Source organism: Microtus oregoni, unplaced genomic scaffold, assembly GCF_018167655.1.
Source record: "Microtus oregoni isolate MIOR12 unplaced genomic scaffold, Mior012 000070F_ref0000104, whole genome shotgun sequence".
In the NCBI taxonomy this organism is placed as follows: domain Eukaryota; kingdom Metazoa; phylum Chordata; class Mammalia; order Rodentia; family Cricetidae; genus Microtus; species Microtus oregoni.
The window spans coordinates 7231617-7254319 of NW_024543977.1; the positions used below are offsets into that span (position 1 = coordinate 7231617).

Sequence of the window (22703 nt, forward strand, 5' to 3'; positions counted from 1 at the left end):
AGGTGTAAAGGGTGCAGTCCAGAACACAGGTAAGCACACACGGGAGCGACTCATTTGGATAGCATTCTCAACTAGAAGGGAAGGGGTCTAGTTGGCTTTTCTGTATTACCCTGTTAGATGGGGCTCTCTGGAAATGTAGCCATACCGTCAGACAAAGCCCCATGCGATGTTCAGAGCCCACCAGGTATGTGTTGCATCTGCAAGAGCTGACTAGTCTACAAGACAGAAGGGGAAGCCATGTTTAAAAGTCTCTGAGGCAATGGGTAGTGGTGGCACACGCCTTTAATCCCAGCACTTGGGAGGCAGAAGCAGTTGGCTCTCAGTGAGTTCGAGGCCTGCCTGGTCTTCAGAGTGAGTTCCAGAACAGGCTCCAAAGCTACACAGAGAAACCTTGTCTTGGAAACAAAAAAATAATAAATAAACAAATAAATAAAAAGTAAAAAAAAAGCCTCTGAGGCTTTGATATAAAACACTATTTGTATATTCTAAAAGATTAAGAAAGGCAAAATCCAAATATTTGTCAATGTATGAAGACTGTAAAATTCTAATCCAAATTGAGCACGGTGACATTGTGACTGAGGCAGGAGGTTCACAGGTTTGAGGTTATCCTGGGCTACATAATGAGAACATGTCTCAGAATATCCAAAATAAAATAAAAATTAAGAAAGATTTTAGTCTTCTTTAAAAATAGGTAAAAAGCCGGTCAATATCTAACTGAAATATGCTTCTGGAATATCTTCAAATTAAAAACCACAGTGAACACAAGGGAGACTCAGCATGGCTCAGAAGTCCTGGACAAGTTTGTAGCTGTCTTCTAACTAAAATCTCTGCTTATCAAATTCCAGCAAGCTTGCAACTCCCCGGGACTGTACTCGAGGGTATAAATGTTTCCTTAGGAGCTGAGCACACCGCAAGCCAGGATGACTTACAAGGCACTGAAACAGGGTCTCCTGTGGCTAGCCTTGAACTCACTACGTAGCTGAGGTAGTCCAAGCCTAGTCTGTCTCCACCTTCCAAGTGCCCCCAGGCCCAGCTCCTAGGTGATTCACTGAAAGGCGCTGTACTGGTAATGACGAACTGGACGGAGGCCGGTCCAATACACTTTTAGGTGGCACACCTACTAAGTTTGTGTCTCTCCCGTAGCTAAAGTCTGTGGCATGGGCCTTCTGTTTACTGTTTCCCTTCACACAACAGGCTGGACGGTGCAGTTTTCCTCCACTTCCTTTCCATCTCCACCTCCTGGGCGAAGGATATCTAGTTACTAGATGAGAGTGGCCGCTCTAGTCCATCACAGCTGTTCTGAGTTCCGGCTTCGCGGCTAGCTTCAACAGTCATTAGCTTGCTGATTTAGGTCCTCAGCCTCTCGCTGTCTAGACCGTGAAAACCTGTGGAAACGCTATGCCCAGCTCCTGGACAGATCAATAAACTCAGGATCTCCTGAGGTGAGGCCTAGGCATTCGATCTGCACGTTTCTGGGTGACCCACATGTAGACAGCAGGCTGAGAGGGCAGCCCGACATTAGCAAGGACGAGGCTCTGGCTCCCGTCCTCAGCACCACACAGTGAATAAACACACGCACATACATGAGCAGCATCGATAACAATGTGACTCTGCCACAGTGTGGAGGATGCAGACACATGCTGGACCAGGGCGACCCAAGAGAGCCTTCTAGAACCACAGGAATGTTTCATAGTCCTGCTGCCCAGTACAGAAGTGACTACTAAGTAACCACTTGAAATGCAGGTGGTACAGTTGAAAAACTGGAACTTCGAAGTTTAAATTAATTCAAATTTAGGCATCTATAGATGCACGCAGCAAGCAGACTAGTGCACTGGAGAGCCACAGTCCTTGAATTTTATGCCATTTTAAGTGAGTCGAGTCTATTACTAAATGGGTACTAATAATGAATTTGTGTTTGTGTGTGTCTGCGCACACATGTACACATCAGTAAGCACCCTGTTCTGCATGAGGAGGTCACAAGACAATTTTGGGGAATAGGTTCTCTCTCCTTCTGCCATGTGGGTCCCAGGAATTGGCCTCAGGTCATGAGACTTAGCGGCAAGCACCTTTACCCGCTAAGCCTTCTCACTGTCCTCAGACTCTTCTAGATTCTGGGACACACTACTCATACCTCTTTGAAGGTCACAACACTTTCCTGGCAAGAACTCCAGCTGAATGGAAGGACAGACTGAAGGTTCTACTGGCTTCTGAGGAAAAGTAAGGACCGTGAGTTAGCTGCTCCTTCTCCCCACTCAGGTAAAACTAAAAAGTGAAGGCCTTCAGAGCTAAAAGCTCTTTAAGTCTTGGAGCTTCCTAATGGAGAGATAAGGTGATTAAAGTCCTCTTTAATCCTTGACTCAATACAGTGCTTTCCAACTGGGGGTTGTGACCTTTGCCTTGGACGAGGTAGAGTTTCCAGTCATCTGTGGAGTCAGCCTGAGTTCCAGGGCTAAATATAGGTCGCTGGCAATGACAGCTTCCCTTTCTCAGATACTTGGAATCCAAGTCCTATCAATGAATGGGGTTATTCATGGCTGGTGGGATACAAGGATGAGGGCAGCCAGGGAGATGGCAGAGAGAGGACTCTTCCCTCTGCAACTTCCTACTGAACAAAATCAGTAAAGCTGCTTTTACCTGATTTCCAAAGTGACTTGTAAATTGTGGGTTGCTTTTTTGAAATTCAAAAAAATGTCATGCTTTTTAATTTAACAAAGTTTGAGGGAGCAAGAATGAACTTATAAATCTCAGCGGCAATCCAGACTGGGACCCCCCCCCCCATTGCTGCAACACAAGCAAGAGAATTGCACAGCCAAACATTTTCCAGTTGGGAAATCAACACCCAGCAAGTCTCTGTCAGCGATCGTGGTTCCTGAGGCTGCCCTGCCCACCCTATTTAATATAGCGACATGTATTCATTCATTATGTCTGCCACTTAAAATAACAGTTTGTGACTTTTTTTTTTGAGGCCTAATTAAATATCATGGTTTATAGCCTGAATGTACTAGGCAGTGCTCTCTAAAGGTGTACCCCGAAGGAGTGCATACAGGCAGGCAATGCTCTCTGAGGGTGTACCCCGAAGGAGTGCATACAGGTCATTTGCAACTGGCTTAAAGAGCAGATTCTCAAAGAACACCTGCTACATCCTGAATACAGAACCAGAGGGGTGCAACCTAGCACTCTGTATTTTTTCATAAACCACCCAGGTGCTAAAATTTAACACCCACTGACCTAAAGTATTGCAAATCCTCCCGAAAATGTCCCTCAGAAAAAAGGCTTTCTTATAACCTGAAGAAGCAAATGACTAAAACATTTTATTATTTTTTTCTTAAGTTATTATTACTATTGCACATGCTAGCTCATGTGTACATGCAGAGGGCAACTTTCAGGAGCTGGTTCTCCTCATACACATTGTCTTCCAGGACTCGAACCCAAGCCATAGGTTTGTGCATAATACACCTTTGTCCGATGAGTTATTTCAGAACCTAAATCTGGTCTTATATGTTATAAAATAGAAGCCATCATTCTATCTAGACTTAATTTGAAGAGTAATGAATTTCCCTATTTCAACAAGGTTTCTTTGTTTTTTGAATGTAATTCATTTTCATAAGTTTAAAATTCGTAAAAATCAGCTTCTGAAAGAATCTCACTAGATATGCTTAATGATGTCATACAAGGGTACCTTAAACTAACTCAACATAGAGAACATCAGAAGTAGGGCCAGGTGATCACTCTGCAGGTAAGAGCTCTTGCACCACAAGACTGATGACTGAGTTTGATTCCAAAACCCCAGATGAAAAGAGAACCAACACCCACAAGCTGTTGTCTGACCTCCACATGGACATACCAGGAATCACACGCACACGAAAGTAATAAATAAGAAAAATTTTAAAGAAAATTTCAGATGTATATCACTGCTAAATGAGGATCACTCCTCCCATGAAATAATTATTGGTTATAAAATAACAAATAAATTCACTAGAAAATTATGTAGTTATAGCATATCATGCATTTAAAATATGTCAACTCACAAAATGCAAATTTACAGCTATCTAACGTGGCAGTGGAGAAGAGGTGAGCGTCTAAGTTCCAGCTCTAGTTTTTCATTTACTAGGTAATGTGGGCCAAGCCCAAGGTGCGCCACTCTCTCTGCCTGTTTCCTCCATAAAAGTGGATTTACCTGTCCTATCCTACTCCATGCGAGGTTCAGAGAGAGCTCTAGCTGCAGGACACACGCTCCAGTTGAGTGCTGCTGCTGTTTGTTCATGTGTGCCTGCATGTGTTTAACATGCACCAGGTACAGGGCAGTGCCTGTGGAAGCCAGAAGGCGGCGTCAGAATGCCTGGAATGGGAGTTACAGGTGGTCATGAGCTGCCATGTAGGGGCTGGGAATTGAACGTGGGTCCTCTGGATGAATCACAGTGCTCTTAACAGCCGAGCCATCTCTCCAGCCCTGGCTGTTCATTTTCAAATTAGCTGGCTTGTGACTAGTCTGGTCACCATGAACACAGATGATACTGAGCCTTCATCACTCCAGACTGTACACACAGTTAAGTCTACACAAAGCAAATACAAGCTTATAACACTGAATTCTGGACACCCAGCAAGCACCACCTTCTAAGAATTCGTCTCATCTCCTTTAGTGACCAGGTAAAGAGTGTCCAGTGACCTCTGTGCTTCTGGGAACGGACATTTCTCTTTGCAAAAGCAGAAAGTCTCCTGATTATGAAAACTGTGATCCTAGATTGATGCTTGCATCTCAGCAGCCATCTTGATATCACTGATGTCAAAGGAGAAAACTCCCAAGAAGGTACATAAAACAGATGAGCTAGGCAGTCAGACCGAGAGCTGGCTTTCCTCCAGATTACTTAGTTAAATAATAAATGCACCTAATTTTAACGTTGTTATCAGGTGTTAAAATGTTAGTACCAAAACAAATTAGGTGATTAATACAGCCTATAGTACTGAGCTACCTGGTTCTGTAACTAAGTTTGCTGTTTTAAATCACTACAACTCCTTAACTGTTCTTTCCGCAGTTTGTCTGTGCAGAAATAACATTCATTTGACTTTTCCTGCTCCACGCTTGTTCAGCAAATTAAACATCAGCTAGATGTCTAATGGATTAACTTCATAAAATAATTGTTTTCTCTCTCTTAAAAATTCCTGTCGTATGTCAGAGATTGCTACAGAAGATTTAAAAATAGGAGTGCGTATTAAAAAGGAGTGCTGAGGTGGCTCAGGCAGCAGAGAGCTCGCTGTGTAAGCATGAGGACCTCAGATCAGATGACCAGCACACATACGAGAAGCCAGGCAGGGTGTCATGTGCCTGGAATCTCAGCAACAGGAGGGCAGCTAAGGCAGGTGGATCCCTGGGGCTTCTTGCCAGCCAGCACAGCATAATTGGTGAACACTAGGTTGCAGTGAGAGACTTTGCCTCAAAAATTTGGAATTCTAATGTGGTATTTGGTTACTCTTTTTATTTGTCTATAACACTGTAACGGTTGATAATCAACACAGTGATGTTTGAGTCATGGCTATGTGAGTAAAATGTACAAAATACATTTAATAAAAACCATGAGCCAGGACTGGTGGCACATGCCTTTAATACAAGCACTAGTAAGGCAGAGGCAGGAGGATCTCTGAGTTCGAGGCCAGACTGGTCTACAGAGCAAGTTCCAGGACAGCCAGGGCTGTTACACAGAGAAAGCCTGTCTTGAAAATAAATAAATAAAAAAGAATCATTATATAATATCTTCTTGTTGCTGTTGTCTTTGGTTTTGGGTTCTCTCTTTCTTTTCTTTTTGAGACAGAATTTCCTAAAGCCCTGGCTGGCTTTGAAACCCTGAATCTTGTGTCACTGTAACCAAGCTTAAGAGTTTTTTATGTTGTTGTTTTGTTTGCTTTTTATGTGCATTAGTGTCTTGCCTGCATGTATGTTTGTGTGAGAATGTAGGATGAAGTTACAATTGTGAACTGCCATGTGGATGCTGGGAATTGAACTCAGGTCCTCTGGAAGAGCAGTCAGTGCTCTAACCACTGACGTATCTCTCCAGTTTTTTGTTTTTATTTTTCAAGTTAACATGTAGGATTGTGGGTTGATTCATGACCATCAATACAAACAAACAAAGAAATGGAGCTCAGAGACACACCCCAAACTCCTCCTACCAGGGAACCCTCTCAAGTGCTTTCTCACACAGATAAGCCAATGCTGGACTTAGTGCTTTGTAACGGGAACAGACACGAGGCTGTTATCTAGTTGTGTTATCTGTCTGTGCTATAGCTAAGACATGAAGGTCCGCCACCAGCTCCCTAAGCTGGCTGTGAATACTTGGTGCCCAAATGATGTTCCTTTTCAGATCCATACAAACGGGTCGAAATTTAAACATTTTCCTCCTCTAGAAATTATACGTGGCTCCAAGTGGGAACACCCCACACCTAAGGCCTCAGATTTAAACCATCATTAGAACAGGGAGCCATGTTGGGCTTTCGGGTGCATAAGACAAGAAATCTTTCCCTTCTCTCTCTCACTACTGTGGCCCAGCATCTTGTCCTATAGATGGAGAGAGCCTGATCTCCAGCATCCAAAACCCCTGGTGAAATCAGTGTTACAGCAAGCAAAAACCGTGTTTATCTTTTCAAGAATGAAATCCTTATCTCTGCATTATGTTCTTCCTGGCGTCTTCATTTGAGGGTCCTTGTGGAAAGATCAAAACCAAGTCAGAACACAACACACCCATTTTGCATATTATTTTTCTTTCCTTGGCAACAACACGCCAGGAAGAGTAGATTGCCTTTGTAGAATATCTGCAGCGTGTTCAAGAAATAACAGAGAAGAGGCGAATATGTGCAAGAAGGACAAAACAGCAGCATTTAAAACATGCAACTTCAGAACTGGATTGACGGCATTCAGAGAGTAGACAGTCTTCCTTTAAAAAGCTCCCCCCAGTTAAGGGAGCCTAGCCCTGAGCGTGGGCAGCACCTTTTCCCTTTGCTGCCTCATCCTACTGTTACCTATTACCTAGGGGTTTGGCTAGCCTTGGAACACCAACGACCACATCGTAAGGAATTAGTAAATTATATTGGTTCAGTACATTAAATTTGAATATAATCTTCAGTTTATTCCTATTATTGAAGATTCAAAGTTCATTTTTCTGAGCTATATTGTTTAGAATCCAACTTAAAGACTGGCCCTGTCTTCTGTATCCTTCCTTCTACAACCTGTTCCCTGACCATATTTCAGTGTTCATTAATCTCTCCCTCCATAAGAGGGATGGGCAGCGTACACAGGTACACACACACAGATATTTTAATAGAATCAATTTGGTTACTTGCTACTACTGTCTCTGATATGCACAAAAAAGTATCAATTTGACTGAGATGACATAACAAAATTTTGAAAAAAAAATATTTTTGATTGCCCATGATCTAGCAATTACTGTCATGAAAAAATTTAATTAGTTCTCTATTTGTTAAATTTTATAAAGAATATTTAACGATCAAAAGAAAAATTTGGTTTTATAATGGAAAGCATAAACACACCAAACTCATGCACTAAATGTCTATGAAATGTCATCAATTGAGAAGAATTAATTCCCAAAGAATCCAGAGCTAAAACGATGCACCAGGTACATTTTAAAATGGAGAATAATATAAAACAGGGAATTGTTTTTACTTCACAGATTTAAACCTCTTTACTCACACAATGATGGAAAGGTCATCTAGGAGAGTATGTGTGACAGAAATGTCTATGGGTATTTTCAGAAGTAACGCCTGAACTCTAATGGTTACTTCATAATCAGTGATGTAATAGTCAGGAGAACAAAGAGGAGTGCATAGCTACGATGGACTTCCCAGTTCAGTTTGCTCTTAAAAGAGGTGACATTAGGCAAACACTGCTACTTTCAGAACCTGAACAAAATGAAAAATTGCTGCATTATGGAGAACAGAATATTTTAGCAATAAATATGCTGGAAGGTATATTTTATTCAGCTGATCAACTTCGGAGAACTCAAGTCTTGAGCACAACCAGGTTAAATAACACATTTACACCTGCAATATTTCATTCCATATATAATCTATACTATCAGAAGCCACACTTGCATCTAGACTCTACAAAAGAGAGGAAATGAAATGGGTCGGCGGACAAACCTCTGAGCACGGTATAAACAAGATACAGGCATTGGGCATAATCATCCTGAAGTTCAAGGAAAGAGATAAACAGATTCTAGGAGATACGATTTCTACACATTTCACACACTCTTTCTCTCCAGACGGCTAAAAGGTAGTGAGAAAGGCACGCATGTGTTTCAGAATAAATAAAGACATTTAACAACCTGACATTGTCACTCTCTCAAGACAGAACCTATTAATCAGAGAATCCTGATGCTTTTTAGTTGTTTTTATTTTATTTGGCAAATAATACGTTTCAAGGTATAATTCCTCCCACTTTCTCTCTGAACTGAGGGCATCCCCTATTATCTCCACAAACAACTAAATGTTTACAGAGACCAGTTAAACCAATGTCATATTGTGACATATTTTGTTCCTAGCAGGCTTGGGGCCTAAATCCCATATTCTGTAATCAGATAACTCTCAAGAACAAAGATGTAACCCATCCTTACATGTGTGCACATCGATATTTTTAACTTAAAAGTAGGTGTGTAATATTCTTTAAAAAAATCTTAGTTCCAAAAATATTTGCTTAGAAAAACAAACAACAACGCTATCTATAAATTCAATTCAAGGAGCAGCTCAAAACAAAACGGGCAAGACAAGGTACTAGAACATCTTCAAGACAGGCTCAGAATAGGTATTTGAGAATTCCCTTGATTCAAAATGAAATTCAACTTTTACAATGTCCAAGGAACTAATACTCAAATGTTTTGTTAAGGTGAAAGGGTTCTAATGGGCATGGTTTTGTAATATAAGAAAAATATAAATATCAAATGCTGGTGAGGATAGAGAGGGTAAACGCCAGCTTTTTTATTAAAGAATCTGGTGGAGATAATAAATCAGCTCAGATCAAACACAACTGCCAACTGCATGCTTGCCCATAATGTCCTCCGAATTGGATGTGACGACATGTCTGCTCTCACCATGGTGCACAGTGCACAGAAAACGCTTAAATAATATAGCTGACCAAATTGAACTTTCTTTATGAAAATTAAAGGATAATAGATAAAATCTTGCCCCACCTTTTTTCTTCCTTTTTTCTTTTAGTAAAACTGACAAATTGTTGAGGAGCACTACAGCGCCACCAACACAGATCAATGCAGAACAAAAAAAAAAAAAAAAAAAAAGAATCTCCCACCGTGTGCAAAAAGAAGAAAACTAGAAAAATACCAAAAATTACAAAATGTCTCCCAAATGTACCTTTCCGGAGAAAACATAAGATAGATCTACAGAGATGAATCGACAAGGAGCTTTAGAGAAATCGCATCCTAGACCACAAGTTAGATCCGCTCAGCAATAAAAGAGCCACTATTTAGCAACAGCCATAACTTAAACCCGGTTATGTCAATCTCCACCTTCACTATACCAGATCTGCTTTCTGTAGTTTGTATTCAAGTACTCCATCAAGGGGATCACAATAGGTCTATTAAAAAAAATAAAAACTACAACGGTAGTTTGCTTGTTGATAATTTACTCTGTACAAATTAGGCAATAGATAATTTTTATAAAGAGGATATGTACATATTTGGTACTACCAACATTGCTGGCACACAAAAAAGTCCATCTTGAAACATCTGAGTTCCCCTGTAGTTTACAGCAATTAAAGTATAATTTTCATTATATATGTTTATCTCTAACAATGGAGAAAAAAAAAACTGTTGTTTTTTTTTTTTTTTGGTAAAATTAACCAGGCAGAATTACGTGGAACGTGCACAGATCGAAGCTAAAGAAAAATACAAAGATTGGTTTTGTGAGAAGAAACACAATGAAAATCTCTTATCTGGTTCTCCTTTCAAAGAAGTAACACCAAGAATGTTTAAAATTATAAACTTACCATCAGTGTAGGCAAAGCAGCAACCAGCCCTCAAAAAAAAATTGTAACAATATAGGCTGGGGACTGGGTTGTCCAGAAAAAACAGCCTCCGGGTAGCGTACGGATCTTCAAACATCCTGAAAATATTTGGTAAATCAAAAGTGAGACTTTCCTCCATGGAGGGCGGCGGAGCGGGGCGGGCAGCCGCAGGATCCGAGGGCGTTCGAGGGACTGGAGCAAGCAGGAGGATGCGGAGCGGGCGGCGGCGGGAGGCTCGGGGTTAACAACTTTGCGCTGGCGGGCGGGCGCGCGCGCTGATTGGCTGGCGGCCGCCCAGCTCGCTCCTCGCTCCCGCCTCCCGCACCTCGGAAAGAATGCACGACTGTGCCATTTTACCGGGCTCGGGAGAGCGCCGCCACCCGGGCCCGAGTCGGGGCTCGGGATTAAGTGACAAGCACAACAATGGCAGCGGCCGCGTCCTCGGAGCATCTGGGCACGCCCTTACGCCCCGCGCGTGGGGAGGCTCCACGCGAGACGGCGTCCGTGGGGGATGTGCATGCGGACGCGGCCATTTGGAAGAGAAGCCCGTCTGAGTGTGCTCTGTGTGACTTCCCCTAGGGCCTCCTGCAGCCACGAGCACCACGGTCCCTGCATTAAGTAGCCGAATCCTGACCTAAGTTGAAACCATATTCAGCTTCCCTCGTCCCCTACCCCATTTCAACACGGCTTCCAAACCCCTTCCTGGCCAGCCCAGTTCTACTGCTCCGCCTTACAAACAAAATGGCTGAGGTGCCCAGTTTTTTTGGATCCTTCCACCCGGCCTCCAGGAAGTGGTAAAAATTCAAAATAAATACAGCACTAAAGTACACCCTTGAATCTGAACTCCGGACCACCCTTTGGTGTGGGTTCTTGCGGGGTGTCTAGGAAACGCGCCGCTTTCTTGTTCTTTTTAAAAATTCTTTTAATTGTTTTGAAAAGAACATCAATCATTAGGGATTTACTTGACTGTAATTTGAACTTCCTGCTTTACATATTTATAAGGTTTTTCACCTATCTTGGCAGGCTTTCAAATTAAGTGGGCTGGGAAACTTGATTCTCTTCGGTTGTGAGTGGAGTAGGGTTGCTGCAAACAGTCTTTTCTAATAAAGACAGTTTGAAAAACTAAACATAAAAATGTTAGAGGAATCCAACACTTGTAATTGCAAATTTAAAGTCCCAAAGTCAGCTAATACTTATATGTGAACTGAACGTGTTCACTGTACAATTCTTTGCCAACTAAATTTCTAATGAGTCAAGAGATGAAAGAAAGAAAGAAAGAAAAACACTAAAGCATGAAAAAATGTCTAAGAATTGCCTACATTCTTCAAGACCACGCCCACCCCCGCAAAGGTCTGTATGCTTGGCTAGTGTTAAGAGGTTTTTAAAAAAAACTATAGCAAGGGTTACTGTGTTACTTATTGTCTACAAGACTCTGAGAATGAGAGAACAAATACTATTAATTATAAGACGATTAGAATAAGCAGGGCCTACCTTCAGTAAACCAGAAGGTTGATAACACTAGAATTTTGTCAGACAGGTAGTGACCACAGGCATGGGGCTCATTTAATAAGAGTATGAGCACTCTCTCTGGCTTCTAGATTTTGCCCCTGTTCTACAGTTAACTGAAGTAAATAACTGGAGTAGGCCTGGATCCACATATATTTAATGAGAAGTCATGGTAAGAAAATATCTAAAGAGGAGTAAATGCTGATATAAGTATACAGGTAGGTCCTTTTTACTACCTGTAGGCTAGACTACTCTGAGCACTTTGTTAGGTATGCATATTTTAAATTATAAACTTTCTGATGAAATAGCAAAATGAAAGATAAAATATAGACAAGTTCTCAGAAAAGAATGGAAGAAAAGCAACCTTGAGTTTGTTATAGTTCTGAGGAGCTCAGCATTTGCTGGACACAGTGGTTGCTGTTCATAGATATCAATGAATAAGCATGTGGTTTATCTCCGATCTCATGGAACTTATAATCCAGAGGCAAACAGACAAGTGGCAAGCTAACAAATACATAATTAAAAATGTTGGTGAGCACATCTACAAAACACTGCAGCAGCACAGAGAACGCATCAGCGAGGACACACAGAGGCGCCTCTTAGCAGATGACATTGATGGTAGACGTGAAAGATGGGAAGCTAGGAAATTACTTGGGAAATAGCAGCACGATTTATACTAAGTCACCGAGGCAGATGCCAGGGGCCCGTTCTACAAGAGACATGGAGGCCAGAACCCAGAATATACCTAAAGAAAAGGAAATGGTTATATTTGGTCAGAGGTTCTTATAGGATTGAAGTTAAGAGTGAATGAAAAAAATAAAAATAAAAAAGGACATGTCTGCTCCAAGGTATGGTGAAGGAGAAAGTTTACTGTAGATAAGAATACACAGCCAGAGACAGGCACATCGGGGAGAGTCCAGAGTGGAACTGGCCCTGAGTCCTGTGAGGAGAGACGGGAGAGGAAGGGAGAGTGGGGACCTGAAGGCGTAAGTCATAAACAATGCCACACCAGTTTGGAATTATGATTAATAGGGTGGTATTTATTTAAAGGGGGAAAAACATACAGATCACCATCAGCCCTCTGCGCAACCAGGAAGGGAGTCTAGTCGCCGGTGGAGCAGGAAGTGAAGAGAGAGAGGAGAGGGAAGTGGCCGCTTTTTTAAAGGGAGAGAGACCACGACCCAATGGGCTGGTATCCCAGCAGCGATAGGCTGGAGGAGTGAGAGGACCTCCCGTAACACCTCCCCCTTTGGTTTAAATAAGAGAGTTCTAAACCTACTATGAAATTATATACAATAAGTACAAATATCCTATTCTAACTAGCTTAGGTCTTGTATAATAAATAACTTGGCCAAGTCATGAGAGAAAGTAACTACATTTATATAGTCTTCAACCCCATCGAAGATCTGAGAAGGGAAATAATGTTACCTGGGTAATTAGGAAGATCAGTAAAACAACTTCCAAAACATGCAACAAATCACAGAGACAACTAGCTACCTAGGCAATCACCCAAAGTCACGTTAGCAGCGTTGAAGCAACCAACTTTGGCTAAGGCCTAAAATAACTGACATACCATTTTCAAAGGCAAGCAACTTTTCAAAACTATCTTACCCTGTCTTGGCAGGATATGACAGCCCTGTTTTATCCATTGATGCATGCTCTGTATCTTTGTCAGTGGTTGAGGTATGGGCATTTCTTTGCCCCAAGGCCAGTTCTGCCAAAAAGAAAGGCTCCAGGTGAAGTGTCTTTGGTGCTCAACATTCTCTCGGGAATAGAGTGGTGTTGCCAGGAACAATTGTGTCTCACTACCACAAAACTCTGAGTTAGATTAAAGGCCATTTTCTACAGCTCTTTGAAGAAGTTGAAGATTATCTATCTATACTGAGTATAATATCTATATATCTAAAGAACTGATTAGTCTATTATAAATGACAAACTTAGATGACTATTAGTCTATATAATTCTCAATATCTATCTAACTTAAAGACTAAGACAATAAACGACTGTGAAACAAATGAGGACAATGACCTCCAAATATAAACAATGTACAAATATACATTGCAGTAGGTAAATATATATCAATACACAAACATTATATAAGTATCTTAATCAGAGGTAGAAATGTACACTGCAATATGGTAAATATATACAATATATATATCAATACAATATATGTCAATACATAAAAATGTTTTAAACAGAGGTAGAAACATGCATGCATACAATAGTCAATATAATACATAAAAATGTTTTAAACAGAGGTAGAAACATGCATGCATACAATAGTCAATATAATTTAACTTTGTATCAATATACAAGAATCTATGCCAATATATTTGTCTAAAAACAGTAACTCACAATTACAAATCTATTATCCCATCATCCCTCTTTTTTTTTTCAAAATGATCCCTGAGCTTATAAAATTCCTCCCCCAACCCTCAATCATATACTAATTATAATCAACCCCTAAATGATGTCCCTAAACCCAAGGGCAAACTTTACTGGCAGAGGGGACATCGTCCTCTAGAATTACTTCCAGCTGTCATGGGGGCGATGTTCTTTCTGGGGGATCCTGTGAAAGTAAAATGATGGTTAAATTTCAAGATCAATGTCTTTTAAAATTGCCAATAGTCTCTGAGTATTTTGTGCAGGTCTGGCCAAAATGTTGTATAAGATGTGCACCATTTCAGCTAACCAAGTTGGAACTGTCTTGTGCAGCTGGTACCCAAAACAGGTCTTGTAGTAGCACTATCAGTATCATGACGTCATAACAACCAGGTGGAGTTGTTGTTATGGGGCCCCATCTTCTTTCTGGAAACTTCAAATGTCACTTCAGGAAAAACTCATTGTTCATTATGAAAAACTTAAACATTAATCATATAGACATATATATATTCAATGAAAGACATGATAGATATATTCAATGAAAAGTATGATAGATATGAAGAAAAGCAAAGATGTTTTCTAAACTCATATTTCTTTCTGTCCCATATCATGGCTCTTGACATGAGACAGAAACTCCAGAAACTCTGGGTTTTTCTCTTACTAACAGGCTTGGAATTGGAGAGGGACTGAGCCAGAGTCCAACTTCAAAACCAGCTTTATAAATTTAGAAATATGGTTTAATATTACTTACACAACCCATTCAGTTTTCTTGGTATTTCCTATTGGGCAGGTATTTTTCCATCTGTCAGTATCCAAACATCCAGGGTCCCTTTAATTTCTCAAAGATGAGTGTTTTCCTGTGGAGATAAGAACAGAACCCTGCCCCCATACTATATGTTTTTCTTACCACCTGTATGAATATCATCATTGTGGATGAGTTGTCATTTCTCCTTTCCAAGAGGTTTCTCCTCTTCAAATTGAAACTTTATTAATTTTGATGGTATCCACAATTTTTCTTCTCCCGTGGAAACAAGAGCAAAACCCCTTCCCCAACATAGCACATCTCCTGGCTTCCACTGAGAAGTCAGCACGTCTTTGAAATAAATCGGTTGATTTAGATCAGCAGACTTTTCCATTATCCAATGTCTTTCTGCTGCTGTCTTTCCTTTCTCACTAGCGTTAGGAAAATTCAAGGTTAATAAAGCATTATGTAATCTATTTCTGGGGGTATTTTTGGTCCCTTTCTGTTTGTTCAGCATATCCTTTATAGTACGATTTGATCTTTCTATAACTGCCTGACCTGTAGGATTATTTGGTATACCTGTAATGTGTTTTGTATTATAATAATCAAAAAAGCATTCCATTTTCTTAGATACATATGCTGGACCATTATCTGTCTTTATTTGCGCAGGTATACCCATGATGGCCATAACTTCCAATAAATGTGTGATTACTGAATCAGCCTTTTCTGAGCTCAGGGCAGTAGCCCATTGAAAACCTGAATACGTGTCTATGGTGTGGTGTACATATTTTAATTTACCAAATTCCATAAAGTGGAACACATCCATCTGCCAGAGTTCATTTCTCTTAGTACCCTTTGGGTTACTCCCTGCAGGCAACGGTGTTTGATTATAGAAAGAACAAGTAGGACATCTCTTTATAATGTCCTTAGCTTGTTGCCAAGTAATGGAAAATTCTTTCTTTAGGCCTTTACTATTGACATGATGTTTCTTATGAAATTCTGAGGCCTGCAACACACTTCCAATCAACAATTGATCAATCTCAGCGTTGCCTTGGGCTAGAGGACCAGGCAGACCTGTATGGGACCGGATGTGTGTTATGTACATCGGACAAAGCCTATTCCTGATTATGTCTTGTACCTGGATAAACAATGAAGTCAACTCTGTGTCATCTGGTATAAATTCAGCGGTTTCAATATGCAAGATAACTCTTTCTGCATATTGTGAATCTGTAACTATATTAAGAGGTTCTTTAAAATCCCTTAGCACCATAAGAATGGCATATAATTCTGCCTTCTGGACAGAATTATAAGGGCTTTGTTCCACCTTACTCAATTCATCTGACTTGTAACCTGCTTTCCCTGATTTATTTGCATCAGTATAGAATGTACGGGCTCCAGTTATTGGAGCATCACGTACAATTCTAGGAAGAATCCAAGAAGTTCTTTTTATGAGGTTAAGTCTACCACTTTTGGGATAGTTGCTATTAATTTCTCCCAAAAAATTAGCACAAGCTCTTTGCCATGGTTCATTGTCTTCCCATAACTATTTTATTTCTTCAGTAGTAAAAAGCACTATAATTTCTGCTGGGTCTATACCTGCTAGTTGACGAAGTCTCAGCTTACCTTTTATAATTAATTCAGAGACTTCTTCTACATAAGTTTTTAATTTTTTGCTTGGTTTATTAGGTATAAATATCCACTCTAAAATAATATCTTCCCTCTGCATTAGAATCCCTGTAGGAGAAATTCTGGAAGGCAATATGACTAGGATGCAGCTAAGATTTGGGTTCACCCTATCCACATGTGCCTCCTGTAATTTTTCCTCAATCATTGTCAGTTCCTTTTCTGCTTCAGCTGTCAGTTTTCTTGGACTATTCAAATCTTTATCACTATCTAAGGTTTTGTTTAAATGAACTATTAGATCAGGTGTTATCCCAACAGCTGGTCGTAGACTGGAAATGTCTCCTAACAATCTTTGGAAGTCATTAAGAGTCTTTAACCGGTCTCTCCTAATTTGTGCCTTTTGCGTTTTAATTTTCTCTAACCCTATTCTGTAACCTAGGTAATTAATAGAATTTCCTCTTTGAATCTTTTCAGGGGCAATTTGTAATCCCCACCTAGGCAAGACTTTCTTTACTTCTTCAAACATCCTTTCTAAAGTATCTTTATTTGAATCAGATAACAAGATGTCATCCATGTAATGATAAATTATGGACTTGGGGAATTGTTTACGAATTATTTCCAATGGCTTACTTACAAAATATTGGCACAATGTAGGACTATTGAGCATACCCTGTGGGAGGACAGTCCATTGATTTCTCCTATTAGGCTGAGAATTATTATAAGTAGGCACTCTGAAGGCAAATTTTTCTCTATCCTTTTCTTGTAACGGTATAGTGAAAAAACAATCTTTCAAATCAATAACTATAAGAGGCCATCCTTTTGGTAACAGAGAAGGCAAAGGAATTCCAGATTGTAGTGGGCCCATAGGTTGAATTACTTTGTTGACAGCTCTTAGATCTGTCACCATTCTCCATTTACCAGATTTCTTTTTTACAACAAACACAGGAGAATTCCAAGGGCTGGTTGATTCTTCAATGTGGTGAGCATCAAGTTGCTCTTGCACCAGCTGTTCCAATGCCTGTAGTTTATCTTCAGCTAGAGGCCACTGTTTGATCCATATTGGCTTCTCAGTTAGCCATTTTAAAGGTAGGGCTGTTGGTACCTCTAAAGGTTTGGTATTTGCTGTATGTTCTTGTACAGCCTGAATGGCTGGTGACCTTTTTCCATAATACCTCATCATATCCTTCCCAGCATTATGAGTTCCTGGAACTACAGGAATGTTAATCTGGGTATTCCATTGCTGTAGCAGGTCACAGCCCCATAAATTTATGGCAATATTGGCTATATATGGCCTTAGTCTTCCTATTTGCCCTTCGAGCCCTATGCATTCAACCCATCTTGTGCTTTGTTTTACACAGGAACTGAACATCTACCTCTTGAAGAGGCCAATTCGGATGCCAAGATTCTGGGGTAATGATACTTACATCCGCACCTGTGTCTAATAAGCCTTCAATAAAAGTGCCATTTATACAGACTCTTAGCTTTGGTCTTTGATCATTAATAGAAGTCTGCCAAAATATACGTTTACTCTGTCCTACTGGGTTTTTTGACTCATCCTCCACACGTATTTCCTCATTTAGACCAGTATTACTTTTTACAGCAGAAATTGGAGCTTTTAATTTTCTTGGTGAGGCACGTTCTCCACTGTGACTGGGAATGACTGGGCCACTGTTGGCTTGGGGGCCTGCGAGAGGCCCCTCAAGGAGTTTCCCAAAGGTATCGTGTTGCCTTGTTTGTCTGTTGTTGACCTGCATTCGTTGGACCAATGACGGCCTTTACCGTATCTCCTACATATACCTGAAGGCCTAGGTCTCCTATTTTTGTCATTCCCAGAGGAGATAATATTCCTAGAAATTCTGTGCCTGCAATCCCTTTTCAGATGTCCTAATTTACCACAATTAAATGTCTCCTCATTGCTGTGGAAATTGCTTCTCCTACCCAAGATTCATCGTTATAGCTAAACGTTTCAACATTCATCGTATGCTGAATCCATTCATCCATAGGTGCTGATCTAAACTTTAAAGGCCCAATTATCTTTTTGCATTCTATGTTTGCATTCTCAAAAGCTAGAGATTCAAGAAGTATTCGTTTAGCTTCTGGGTCTGTTACCCCTATGTCCAGAGCCTTAATTACTCTTTGCAAAAAGTCAATAAAGGGTTCTCTCTGTCCCTGCCTAATTCTGGTATATGATTCAACCCTTTTTTCTGGATCTTGTATCCTATTCCAAGCATTTAAAGCTGCTTCGTGACATTGACACAGTACTTCATCATCATAAGGAGCTTGGACCTGTGGATCAGCATATTCTCCTGCAGCAAGAATTTGATCTTGGGAAACCTCGACACCTTTTGCTCTTCCTTGCTCTTCCATATGTTTGTATTCTTCTCTGAAATAAATTCCAAACATCAAGGAAGGTCCATTATCTAAAACTGCAGACACTAACTGATGGAAATCATGGGGGGTAGCTCTAGCATTAGAAGCCCAAGTCCTTATCATTTCCTTTATGTATGCAGAGTGCAAGCCAAAATTAACAATAGCTTGCTTAATTTCTTTTAGATCATTCATTGCTATTGGTGTCCATCTAGCTTCTCTGACTCCCTTTGAGCCTTTAGAAGTTGACGCTTTGTCAGAATTAAGTATAGGGTATGCCGCTAAAACCTTGGGTAAGCCAGTTCTAATAGCTGATGTTGGCATTGTATCCTGTCCTTGTGCCTTATTACTCTGTTCACCAGCTCCAATCATTTCTTCAATCATTTCAAGTCTTTTTATTATTGTCTTTATTATTGTCTCTTTTGAATCCTGAATCTCCTGACCTGCATGAGTTTCTAGTAAAGATTGTATGGTTCTTAGGAGTGCCATGATCTTCTTAAATGATAGAATATGCAAAAGAATACTGAAACCTAGTAACCAGTAAATTAAGTTATCCCCATAGTCATATAAACCTTGCATGATATAACCCATTGTATTGGCAACCAGAACAGTAAAATTCGCGTTGGAAACGAAAACTGCCATATTACCTATTATCCAGCAGGTGGCGCTGTTGCCAAGTCGCGACGAAAACAGGGTCCTGTTTCAGAGTCTGCCTAGTATTTGTTAAAAACTGGAAAATGTAAGTTGCTCAACAAAGTAAATGTAATTAAATCAATTCCAGAGATGGAACCAGAAACCCAGAATCCAGGGGTAGAGAAGAGCAACCTGGAAGCCGCTTATGCTTCCACGTGACAGAGTCACCCTGAGGGGTTGCAGCTTTCAGCAACCGCGTGCTCTGGTTCACGCCACTTAAGAGCTGTGCTTGCAAGGGAGATTTAAAAACAACTCAGAAAAGAGCAAACCACGCAGCAGAGACTACACGGGCCTGTGGAGTTTAAATCCACATGGGGAGGCCAAGGCCGCCGCTGCAAGGCACAGGCGGCGGCTGAGGAAGGGAGGGCTCCCGCCAAGCCAAACTCGCAGCCAGCAGGCGAGCGAGGAAAGGAGAGGTTCTAACACCAAACGTTGGGTGCCAACTGAAGGCGTAAGTCATAAACAATGCCACACCAGTTTGGAATTATGATTAATAGGGTGGTATTTATTTAAAGGGGAAAAAACTTACAGATCACCGTCAACCCTCTGCGCAACCAGGAAAGGAGTCTAGTCGCCGGTGGAGCAGGAAGTGAAGAGAGAGAGGAGAGGGAAGTGGCCGCTTTTTTAAAGGGAGAGAGACCATGCCCCAATGGGCTGGTATCTCAGCGGCGATAGGCTGGAGGAGTGGGAGGACCTCCCATAACAGGGAACTAGGTGCAGCAGCCAGGAGGCCCAAAGGTACTAAAAGGGTGGGTAACTATGACTGGAGTATATAGGGAAGAGTCTCTGGGGGAAGGGCAGCCCAGCCCCTGGACTGGAGAAGTTTAGGGTAGGGGACTGGCATGTCCGCCATACCCTGTAACAGCTAAGGACTAAGGGAAGCTGGAGAAACTGGGCAGCCAGGTTCGCTTTGATCTGTTAAATAGGCACCTCAGCCAATTGTCCAGGCTTTGAGACTTCATAGAGGACTAGATGTATAAGTGGGACTGAAGCTGAGAGGACTTAGACCCACATGAAGCTCAGTCTTTAAGCAATGAGCTACAGACAGTGATTAGACAAGCACTTGGAGATTCTGATGGTGGTAAACCCCAGGACAACCAATGAAGGGGAAAACTCATATACCTGCCTGCATCATGGAGCTTTGCTTTTCATCCATGTTGTTATAGCCAGTGATGATGGTTTAATTCATTAATAAATATGAAAAAGGGCCGGACGGTGGTGGCACGCATCTTTAACCTCAGCACTCAGAAGGCAAGATCTCTGAATTTGAGCCATCCTGGTCTACAGAGTGAGTTCCAGAGCTGCACAGGAAACACTGTCTCAAAAAACACAAACAAACAAACAAAAGTCCCATAACTATGAAAAAGAAAGTCATTAAAGCAGATCACCCATAATAGCAGTAAAAATTTCAAAAAGCAGCAATACAGACAACTATTCACCTTGACTTTCTGGTTTTCTTGAGTTGTGCTGATTTGTACTTTGATTATTTCCCTAGTTCAGGCCTACCTGGCTTTAGTACTTTGCTTTTTTAAATTCTTACTTTTTTTTTTAAGTTGGGCATGGTGGTACACACTCCTTTAACACCCCCACAGGGAGGCAAGGCAGGTGTAACTCAGAATTCAAGGTCAGTCTGGTCTACACAGAAAAAAAAAAACAAAAAAAAACCCCACAAACAAAAAATTCTTACACCTTTTTACACCTTTTTTTCCCCTTGGTTTTTTGAGGCAGGGTTTCTCTGTTGCTTTGGAGCCTGTCCTGGAACTAGCTCTTGTAGATCAGGCTGGCCTCAAACTCACAGAGATCCACCTGCCTCCGCCTCCCAAGTACTGGGATTAAAGGCGTGCGCCACCAATGCTCGGCGAAAAAAAAATTCTTACACTTTTTAGTCAGTTGAAAAAACTGAGAATCTTCTATATTTATAAATGCAAAACATTGTTGAAGCTTGAATTTAGAATACTTACTTGTGGGAGGGGGAAGGGGAGGGAAATGGGAGGAGGTGGAAATTTTTAATAAGTAAATATAAAAAAAGAATACTTACTGAGAATAAAAAGTAATTTTTAAAAATTTCTTATCTTTAAAATTTGGTATCTGACTTCTACTAAACCAAAACGCCATGTGTGGATGAGCAGAAGGAGCAGCTCAAGTACTAAGATTGAGAACACCCAGTGTTCTGTCAACTCAGTGAATGCCCTCAGGAACCAGAATTTTTGGACACTTCAAATTGGGAACAGGTTGGTGTATGAATAAAATCTTTTCCTCCCACTTTGGCCACCATGTTTTCATTGTGTGTAAGCAGGGAAGGGAACTTGCCAGCCTTGTTCAGGCCTGGGCCCAGGATATGCGGGATCTGCTTGATCAGAGACTCAGAGGCAAGAAAGGCGTCATACTTCTTGGCCAGCTTGTTGACCAACTTCTTGTTCTTATTGAGCTTCTTCAGCGCCTCGATGTCCATGTGGGGGATATCCACGGCCTTGGCCTCGTCGCAGTGCTGCTGGTCCCCCAGGACGCACACCGAGAACTTGGGGCGAGGGGTGGACTTGAGCCTGACGGTGCCCGAGAAACGTTTGTCCTTCTGGGGGTCGTAGTTCTTCAGGCTGATCTGCAGCTCCACGGTTTCCAGAAACTTGAGGCGCTTGCGCTGGTTCTAGTGCAGGACCTCCCCAACGGCCTCGTACAGGGTGTCACGAGAGACTTTGCTGCTCATGGCTGCAGAGGCTGCGGGAACTGGAAGGAAGAGACTCTCTTGGATAATTTAGAAAACAAAGCAAAGCAAAAACAAACTATTCTTAGCTGAAGTCAGCATCCGTAACCCTAACAAGCATGGACAGCTCCAATTTGGAAATACCCAGTTTTGTGCTCACTAGCGAATGGCAGTATTAAAATTTGTGTTTTCTTGGGGAAATCCCAATATCACCCCTTGTGGTTTCTCTGTTTCTGCCTTAAGAAAAGTTTCTGCCAACTTATTTTCAAGCAACACTTGACAATTTTGTTTTCCAAATGTTCTGGCACTTTTAGATGAGATTGAAAGTGTTGATTTTACAACGTGAAGGTGGTTTTAGGTGCATTTACTCATTGCAAGATTTGCTCACTGTAAGCTTAATCATTGCAAAGGAAGGGATCTCCAAGTAGCGTCACTCCCAAAGCAGTCTGTGGAGGCTGGTGTAAGGTTGTCTCTGACTCGTCAAGAACTTTATTTTGGGCTCATTATCCAAACCAGTGTTTTATGACACAGTTTTCACCAAAGGGATGTAGCTGAAATTGTTTGGTAGGACTCACAACAAGTCAATTAAAGAGAGCTCCCTGCTGGTACATGATACTCATCAAAGTATTCAGGCAGGTCTTCTGTCTCAGCTAATCAATTCTGTG

At 41.2% G+C, this 22703-nt stretch overlaps 1 protein-coding gene and 1 pseudogene across 1 annotated transcript in view; both read right to left on the bottom strand.

Annotated features, from left to right (window-relative positions):
• Nucleotides 1-10720, bottom strand: part of Epc1 (enhancer of polycomb homolog 1) — a 101195-nt gene extending 90475 nt beyond the window's left edge. The window contains exon 1 of the mRNA XM_041641501.1: nt 10004-10720. Coding sequence (XP_041497435.1) covers nt 10004-10006 — 3 coding nt within the window. The 5' untranslated portion in view covers nt 10007-10720. The remainder of the gene's footprint in view (nt 1-10003) is intronic.
• Nucleotides 10721-21528: 10808 nt separating this feature from the next.
• On the bottom strand, nt 21529-22041 carry LOC121440711 (annotated as a pseudogene).
• Nucleotides 22042-22703: the final 662 nt, after the last annotated feature.